The sequence below is a fragment of the Prenolepis imparis genome, unplaced genomic scaffold, assembly GCF_030444845.1.
Source record: "Prenolepis imparis isolate NDT839.2.m4 unplaced genomic scaffold, iyPreImpa1.0 SCAF_1, whole genome shotgun sequence".
Taxonomy (NCBI): domain Eukaryota; kingdom Metazoa; phylum Arthropoda; class Insecta; order Hymenoptera; family Formicidae; genus Prenolepis; species Prenolepis imparis.
The window spans coordinates 14,860,863-14,869,541 of record NW_028141159.1 but is presented as its reverse complement, the minus strand read 5'-3'; the positions used below and the strand labels follow the sequence as shown (position 1 = coordinate 14,869,541).

At 35.4% G+C, this 8,679-nt stretch overlaps 3 protein-coding genes across 3 annotated transcripts; 2 read left to right on the top strand and 1 right to left on the bottom strand.

Annotated features, from left to right (window-relative positions):
* Positions 1–2,320: 2,320 nt before the first annotated feature.
* LOC145939637 (uncharacterized) lies at positions 2,321–3,428 on the bottom strand. The gene has a single exon (XM_083044093.1). The coding sequence runs from the start codon at positions 3,374–3,376 to the stop codon at positions 2,450–2,452; it is 927 nt and encodes a 308-aa protein (XP_082900219.1). The 5' UTR covers positions 3,377–3,428; the 3' UTR covers positions 2,321–2,449.
* A 445-nt stretch (positions 3,429–3,873) lies between these two features.
* On the top strand, positions 3,874–4,914 carry LOC145938867 (uncharacterized). The gene is made up of 2 exons (XM_083043112.1): positions 3,874–4,200; positions 4,519–4,914. The coding sequence occupies exons 1-2, from the start codon at positions 3,874–3,876 to the stop codon at positions 4,912–4,914; spliced, it is 723 nt and encodes a 240-aa protein (XP_082899238.1).
* A 2,870-nt stretch (positions 4,915–7,784) lies between these two features.
* LOC145938212 (uncharacterized) lies at positions 7,785–8,655 on the top strand. Its single transcript, XM_083042051.1, has 3 exons — positions 7,785–7,834; positions 7,962–8,258; positions 8,364–8,655. The coding sequence occupies exons 1-3, from the start codon at positions 7,785–7,787 to the stop codon at positions 8,620–8,622; spliced, it is 606 nt and encodes a 201-aa protein (XP_082898177.1). The 3' UTR covers positions 8,623–8,655.
* The last annotated feature ends 24 nt before the right edge of the window (positions 8,656–8,679 follow it).

The window sequence follows — 8,679 nt, the reverse complement described above, 5'->3', positions numbered from 1 at the left end:
TTTCTGAAAATTTAGTGCATTATCGATTTTTATTTACGGATTACGGTGTTGAAATTGAAATTATTGGCGAGGAGAAACTTCGCCGACATTACTTTGCCAGTACCGAGATGCTTAGTTTGACCGGCAATATATATTCACCAAGAAGATCCATTCATGCTAGGCGGAAGTACGCCTCGTTCTACCTCGTCACAACGCGGTGCGGCTTTTGCACGCGTTCATATCGAGAAGTGGCATGTAGAGGCAATTTGTCGCGCTTGTTAGATCCTGTGTATACTTATATAGCACTTGTCAGAAGCTAGCTGTCAGTTATTGTGAACATTGCTACTTAGAACTCATTTTTAGATTCAATCATGAATAGGTGTATATATCAACATGTTGACATAATGCGTTTGAGTAATTCCCACTTAGATCTCATTTAATGATCACTTGTGACTATTTATAGTTTTATTACATATTTATAGTGACTATTTATAGGTTTATGACACTATATACATTCGCATTTAGATAACTGTTACAAATATAAACTGAATAAATAAATGTTTATCGGAAAGAAATAGTGAAAAAAAAGTAAATTAAATATTATTTTATAAACAAAAAATAAAGAGTTGTAAAAAAATCAAAATATTTCAAAATTTAAAATTTATTAACTAGATTAGAAATCGATAGTGATTCGAACGTTCGCTTTTATGTCAATAAGAATGATCAGAAATATTGATTTGCAACATGGAAATTGAATTAAAGCTTGTTATAAATTAATGAAATTAATCGGAGTAATTTTCTTGAAGCTGTCAATAAAGATTATTCCAATTTAGAATTTCATTGCTTTTACGCGAACATTTAGAAAAACAGCTTATACAACTCTTGAATTATGTGAGGAGATACATTGCGCCACTGTGTGAATCACACAATTTAAATTCGAGCATTAATAAATCCGTAACATGAAAAGCATATTGCTCGATTGAAAAATCACGCTGCTCACAGTATTCGGCTTATCATTATACGCGTCAATGGAACGGCTCGATTTCGGATCGCGTACTCTTCACCAAGAAATCATCGTTTTTTTTTCTCCCCATTATCCGTCCCATTCTTCTGAGACTGTCGGGCGTCAAAAAATGGGGGCCTTAGTGTGGGCGGGTGGCTATTCGAATCTCCAAGAAGAGATGAATGAAAGCTAGAAGTCCATTCACGGGCGCACCTGACTCCGAGCGTCGAGTCGTGAGAATCGAGCCGGAGATTTTTCAAGATCTCTTTCTTTCCGCGTTCTAGGCACTCCGTTTGAACATCTTCGGGAATAAAGAGTGCGATGCACGACAATCTTCTCCTCGGCGACGTTTCTTGTCCCTCGATTACGTTTGTGTTACGTCTGTAATGCTAGATTTTACGTATGTCGCTCTTACATCGAAAACGAAAAGATTCGTCAGTCCGTTGAGTCCGGATTTAATTTCGATAATAAATACTTTTATCAACTAGCTATCAATTTTTTATTAATAAAAATAACGAGCTATCGATAGTTTTGCGATTGTAAATAGTCGAAGATAAAACTTGCAAGAGCTTTGTAGCAATGTAATAAATTATAACTGTAATTAATCTGTCCTAAAACGTCTTATTTTTTTAATGATATATATTATCTAATTCAGAAATAGAAGATTCAATTAATAAGTTCGAATATAGAAATTTTAGATGTATGATAAATGTACGGAATTTTGGAAAATTTGATAATTGGCTTTACTTAAGACCTGAGAGCCAAGGAAAGATCGTTTCAAAAAAAGCGGCGTTCGCATTGCACCTGTCGCATTATTTTGAAAGGATATACCTGATCCGAGACAAATTAAGCACATACAATGAAAAACTCACAATCAGTAGAGCTATTGACTATCGAACTCTTTATTCTCGTACGTTCCGGAAATTTAATTCGATACGCATTAATCATTATCTGCACCATGCTGATAGTCTAAGAAAGATTGATCTCGTGAGAAAATATACACACACACACAGTGGATCTTATTATATTTTTCCTTGAAACCCATATAAAAAATAATTAGCAGCTATTGTTTGTTTTCAATCTCTTTAAAAGTTGAAACTGAGAGAATTATTTAATATTTTGATTCGGTATATTTAAGCAAGAATTTTCTTATGCAATAATTATATTTATCATTTAATTATCGTTAATTAAAATTAGAAGCAACAGAGATATAATTAAAGTTTCATCATATTCTTTTATAATATTTATTTTTCAGTATGTTTTTTTATTAATGTTTCTTCTTTATTTTTCAGTTCAGGAGGATATTGAAAAAAATTTCTTAGCATTCGCCATTGATCTTATATGCGGAGATATTAGTGCTATTATTATATATAATATTACAGAGATGATGGGATGTTAAATTACAAATTAAACGCAAAAGAGATATAGTAAAGAAGTTTCGGCATTTTCTTATAAAATTAATCTTTTTTATTCGTCAATGTCTGTTTCTCTGTCAATATCTGTCTGCTCGTCATCGTCGTATCCTTCAACTTGGTCTTCGTGTTCTTCCAAGTCCTCAGACAAGTCTGTGAGAAGTTCCTTCTTCTTACCGTTCCTGGGTCGCCAGGGTCGCGGTGCTCGGAACTCAAGATCGATCTTCTGTTTTTTATCACCGCTATCACAGTGCTTCCTGATTCTCAGTAAGAATATATTCGGATTCTCTTCCAGATCAATTTGTCTTTTCGATCTCTTAACTTCTTCTTTTACATTCGGATACAACATGAGAGTACGACATCCGGTCTCCTCTCGATCGCAGATTTTCTTCATCGACGACGTATCTTCTCGAGAAGTACGACAGAGTTCCAAACTTCCGTTGGCCATGTCGAATGTGACGCCGTCATCGCATCTTTTTAAACTCGACGTAGATTCTTTTACGTCTGCTTGACTGACGCATTCACATGGAGGATCGTACTCTTCCTTGATCTGCTCCTTATGCATCCTGATGATGACGCGATTGTCATTGATGACAGCTTCGATCTCTTTGTACGGTTGTCTCTTTCTAACGATCTCGGAAACAACTTTGTCAGTCGGAGCTTGTTCCATGTTTGACATTTCGGATTTTTTCTCCAACTTCGATTTGCTTCTGCTTTTTGAAAATTGCTTGCTCGTGCTATCTTTCGACATGCAAGTTGTCGCACTTATCGGTCTTCGTGAAGGGGTTTTGAACATATTCATAATGCAATAATTGGAGCATTGTAAAGGAATCGATGATAAGTACGCTTGTTCTCGTGGTTGATATGAAACAGATGGACGAAAGCACCAAGGTGAACAAGGTGCTTGCAATCCGACTGATTCAGCGATCAATGAAGGTTTCTTCAATATAGGACAACCGCAATTGTAAGTTGCCGCAATCATCCTTGCTATTTCTCTTTCATTGTGAAATAATTGAGCTTGTCGGATTACATGATGGCAAATTTCGAGTAATTTAGATCGGGTTATATCGGAACGATGACATGATGATTTGCTAAAAATAGCATGAATCTACGACATGAATTTGTTTTCTGATGCGCACTGAATATAGTGGATTGAAGAATCGATTTTAACAAACTATACGAATTACATAACCACATCTTTGAAAATGGGACGTTAAATAAACAGATGTTTTGCCTTCAATAAAGATTATTTCCCGTAAACTTTAAATTGCAAGTAAAAATGCAACCTTCTAACGATAAAAGTAAATATAAAAACATTTTTTTTTTCAATTAAAGACAGAGGTTTTAATTGAAATTGTATTCAAGATTTTATCTCTTGCTGTTTAAAATTTAATGCTTATAATGAGATAAATAATATTTTTCCAACAAAAAATGGAAATTTTTATATTATAAGATCACCTTAAAATATTTTTACAAGATATGTGCCTTTGTCCTCCAATGTCTCATCCGTCGTCTTCAATACTCGCCAAAGATGCCTGCTCAAAATATTATCAAGAGGTCGGAGCAGAGATGATTAGCAATCAGCTGATCATTAGATTAGAAAAAGACAAAAATAAACAAAAAAAGAAACGAGAAGAATGGGATCCACCTTGCGATTGCGTCGAAATTCAAAGACCAACAAGCAAAAAGGGCCCCAAGATAATCAATGCAGATTATGACGATCGCATTGTATTTCGCGTCCACTCGGCATCCCGTTTCTATGAACAGGAAGAATCTCCTTACAAGTCACAAACAATCGCCTACAAGGTTTGTCTCTTTAAATTTGTCATTTAAAATTTTAAGAACTTGATAATTTGTCACTTACGCCTTTAATAAAAAATAGATCAATGTTTTAATTCGTATATTGCGACCAGAAGAAACTGCTAAATTTTTTAACATTTTATGTATATAGACTCTCAAATCTTTTCTATATAAAATTTTCTATATAACTCTTATTAACTAAGAGAAAAATTTTCATAATAAAAGAAAGAATTAAAAATGGGAGATAAAAAAGTGTAGAGACAATTTTTAATTATAATTTTGATCCGTTCTCTGAAAAGAAATACGTAATTCAAATTGCTGTAGATGAGATCGTGCACAGACGAAAAAGATAGTCATCAATGCAAGACCATCACGGTTTATCCGCAATTTGCCACAGAATCTCAAGAAGTGTACAGTGATCACATAACAGAGGGCAATCAGAATATCTTCTTACTAAGGGTAAAAAAGAAAGCGGAATATTCTGAACAAAAAAATAGAAACGTTGAACTCGAACTAAGAACACCTAAACCGCCAACGCTACCTGCACCTGCGTCCACACCTGTATCTGCAGTTGCACCATCGCAACCCATTTCCGATCTAATTGTAGAAGATGTAAATGAACCCCATATGCCGGAAGAAATTACAAAGCAACCAGCAAAAGTATTAAAAAAAAAAAAAAAAAAAAAAAAAAAAGAAAAGAAAATAATTGACAGCTATTAACAGTATTACTACGTATTTATCTTGCTCTCCTCATATCATATATAAATTTAAATTAAAAATTTAATGTAATTATATCATATTATATAAAAGTCTTGAAAAAAAAAACATTGAAAAATAAGATCACTAATGATTTCAATATGCATTAATAATTTTCTATATTTTATATTTTGCGCATTAAATTTATAAATATTTTTTTTACTTTTTAGTTTATCTAATATTTATGTAAAAAATACATTTATCTTATTAGAGATATATTTATAAGAAGAAGATAATTGCAATATCAGTCAAAACAGCAAATTCAGAGAATTAGCATAACTCGAAAAATTTTCCAGGACTTTAAGGAACATGATTATCACGAATCGGATTTATTGGTAGTCGCGTCGATGACATTCGGAAGAAAAGACTAGAATTTCGTCAATGACTATGTAGAAGGAATCCTCAATAAAATACATGTCGTATGTCGGATAGGCGTGAATGTATAAAGGCGTGCGAAATTCAATGTGCGCTCGGTTCATTCATCGTTTCCAATCGACCAACCGTGCAAAATTGTTTTGTTACGGCTTACCAGATGAACCTCTCGTTCGGGACTATTTCCTCGACTCCTTTCCTCCTCGTACAAAGTCTCAATGGGCCTTACGACTATCGATAGCATAGCGTGTCTCTGGAGACCGCATTGTTAAATCCTGCAGCATTATCGTAATTGCTGCTAACTCCTTCGAGTCTTTGTGTCGGTGACGGTAAGCGGCCAACTTGCTCATCGAAGAATAGAGAAGGCTACCGTGACTTGTCAGATGTCGAAATTCACAATCACTTTGTAATATTTATGTTTGTAATCTAGGTCAATCGAAAATATGAGCGAAGGCGCATATGCGAGAAACGATCTCTGTACAAGTTTTCACGTATAAAGAAATGCATTATATGTGTATCTTATCCATTCATGACAACGTTGAATTTTTATTTAGAAAAGAATTTGTCCATCGTTAATCGATCGTCAGATCAAAATACGATACGAATGATTCTTCATTGAGTATAATTCACGATGCATCGTTTTATAAGTGATTTCGAGGACATTTGAAAAATATCAAACTGTCCTCATATTTCCTCGGTATAGTCACGAGAATTTTCTCGAGGTCGTCACAGTCGGCGAATCACGAATATCCCGCGAACGTCGTCCGCGATGTCCTATGATTCAACGTATAAGATTGAATGCACAAAGAAAGGAGGATAAATGTCGCGATTATCGGTGCGTAGAGGAAGCGTAAAGACGCACAATACGGAGAGATAGCGGGGGTAAGAAAATGCATGGGCGGTTTCGTAATCGTGAATGGCGTGGGAGTTCATAAAGGTGTCATTCGCGTTCTGTGTGGTCGCGCGTTTAAGAACGGTGACAATGAATGCTGGCCAATAAATTAGGACGCCACGAAGAATGAACACGCTCTCGATACACGCGGGAAAACAGCGTGACGAGCAGCAGCGGTCTCGCGGCGGTGAGTGAAAAGCTACTCGTTTTTCCGGACTAAAGAGAAGCCTGCGGTAGCTGATGAATGGAGCGACAAGTGACCGCGATATTATTATACGTGGGACGGCTCTCAAAGCTAAGGAAAGGATCTCGACGCGCGAGATCGGGCCCGTTTTCGGGATGAAAGAGCGGCGATAATTCACGAACCACTTGGAGGAAGCGTAAAATCGAGATTTTTTCGCACGATTCGACGTGAATAAAATTGAAAGTATATAAAGCAGCATCTTGCAGCATCTCAATTAAAGAGAATTCTCGTGTTAGAAATATTTCTTGCTCCACCATCTAAGACTATCATCAGCGATGATTTTTTTCTTCTTTGAATTTTGTCATTTACCTTTAGTCTGATATAAATCGTTGATTTTAAAGTCTCGCGAACTCGCTCATTTTTTCACGTTAATGGCACTAATTGTCGCCAACAGCGGAGAAATAAATAAATTAGCGAACGCGCATTCGCCACAGGTGGTGACGATCGTTTAGGGTGGTCCGTCAATTCTTCGTATTGTCATATCGAGAACCGCAACCGAGCCTGCTTCGTATCCGCAAACGAAAGATAGGGGAGGAAAAGCCGTAATATCATCATTATATTACGTCACACAGATGCGCGGATCGGGGGATCTCGAGACCAGCATTTTTATATTGCGGTTACGGCATCATTGTGCGTCCCGGTGTTCACAAAAGGTCCTTGGAGGACTCCCGTCGAGAGAAGGTCTACGGCATAGCGGGGTTGCTGATTGGCCGATTCCCCTGTCAACAGCTATGGTAATCTGTACGCATTTCCTGCATATCTTCCCTTTCCGATCCCTAATCATCACCTGCCGACTCCGCAAACGAGACGTTTTTGATGAATTTGAAGAATATGTCGTATGTAGGTAAATTTAAAGATCACTACTGAATTCTTTGTATAATATATAGCCATATATAAAGTATATTAAAGTTTAAATAATATATAAAAATTGTTTCAAGAAGAGAAAGTAATTTTTATTCAAATTTAATGAAATTATTCCTTCGCACATATTTTCGAATATATTAAATAATTTACAAAGTAGATATTGTGTTTAAATCACAGACATCTATATGTTATCTATATATATACTAATATATAGATGTCTGTAATTTAAATACTTTAATTCAGTCCGAACGTTGTTACACTCGTAATTGTGAAATATCGCGAACTTAATCGAATTGATATAAATGCCATAAATGGTCGTCATATTATTAAAAGTGAATATGTATCAATTTATCTGATTTTTCGTATAAAATTAAAAAAAAAAAAATTTGCAATAATAGTTGCGTCTGACAAGAAGGGATCGCGGACAATAAACCGTTCCTTTAATCGAGAAAACGAGGGAAGATGTTGGCAAATCATGCTAGAACCACTAATAGTTCTGACGGTGCTGAATTGTATTTTAATGTTCAGTTCCACAGTCACGACCTGCACATTGTTGTAATGAATGATTCGTCCGAATTATTTTATTCCTATTTAAATGTTACAATTAGAATATTAATAAAATTTTCGACATTATATAAGTAATAATTATGCTATCGCACTAATAATTTCGCATATTAGGTGGCAATATCAGGGCCACCATTGTTGCGCTAGGAAAACTGCTCAATCAAGAGCTGACTTGAAAAGATCGAGGATCACACGAACTACTAAAAAGCCAGGAAAATCAGATTTTGACGGCTATGGTGACGTTAAGGTTGTCAGCAATTCCAATAGAAACGATAGTCGCGAGTATAGAAATAAAAGGAAGAAAAGATCTAAGAAGAGTTTGAGATATTTGGCGGAATATCAGAAGAAGAGTGAAGAGAAAATGTCACTCCCGTGAGTCCATTTTTATATTACTTTTTCTTAATTTCCCTTTTTTGTTCTTTATTTTATTACCAATATTATTATGCGCGTCATCGTTTTATTAAATTTGTATTTTAGAGACAGACTGGAAGCAAGAAAGTTCGACGAAAAATCGAAAATGTCGGAAGCTTCTCAAACAATAAATAACACGAAATCGACGGTCGTAATGGAGTTTTCAACAGTCCAAAAAGTTGTGCAGATTGTTGACAACGATTCCGAGGTTAATTTAATGCGACCTCCTTTCAAGGATATTGTCATCCAGAAAGATACGACGGACAGAAAACGTGATCATAACGTTGAGCATAATTTCGAGAGCGATCTAGCCGAAAATACTTAACAATTTATGACACACAAGTTAATAAATTAATAATATAACTCTCTCATTATACAGATA

Bases quoted from the DNA above. Each gene is read 5' to 3' on its own strand.
- LOC145938212 (XM_083042051.1), top strand. From the start codon at position 7,785: ATGTTGGCAAATCATGCTAGAACCACTAATAGTTCTGACGGTGCTGAA. The intron at 7,835-7,961 runs GTATTTTAATGT...ACATTATATAAG, and splicing joins AGTTCTGACGGTGCTGAATT to TAATAATTATGCTATCGCAC. The intron at 8,259-8,363 runs GTGAGTCCATTT...TTTGTATTTTAG, and splicing joins GAAGAGAAAATGTCACTCCC to AGACAGACTGGAAGCAAGAA.
- LOC145939637 (XM_083044093.1), bottom strand. From the start codon at position 3,376: ATGATTGCGGCAACTTACAATTGCGGTTGTCCTATATTGAAGAAACCT.
- LOC145938867 (XM_083043112.1), top strand. From the start codon at position 3,874: ATGTGCCTTTGTCCTCCAATGTCTCATCCGTCGTCTTCAATACTCGCC. The intron at 4,201-4,518 runs GTTTGTCTCTTT...AAATTGCTGTAG, and splicing joins CACAAACAATCGCCTACAAG to ATGAGATCGTGCACAGACGA.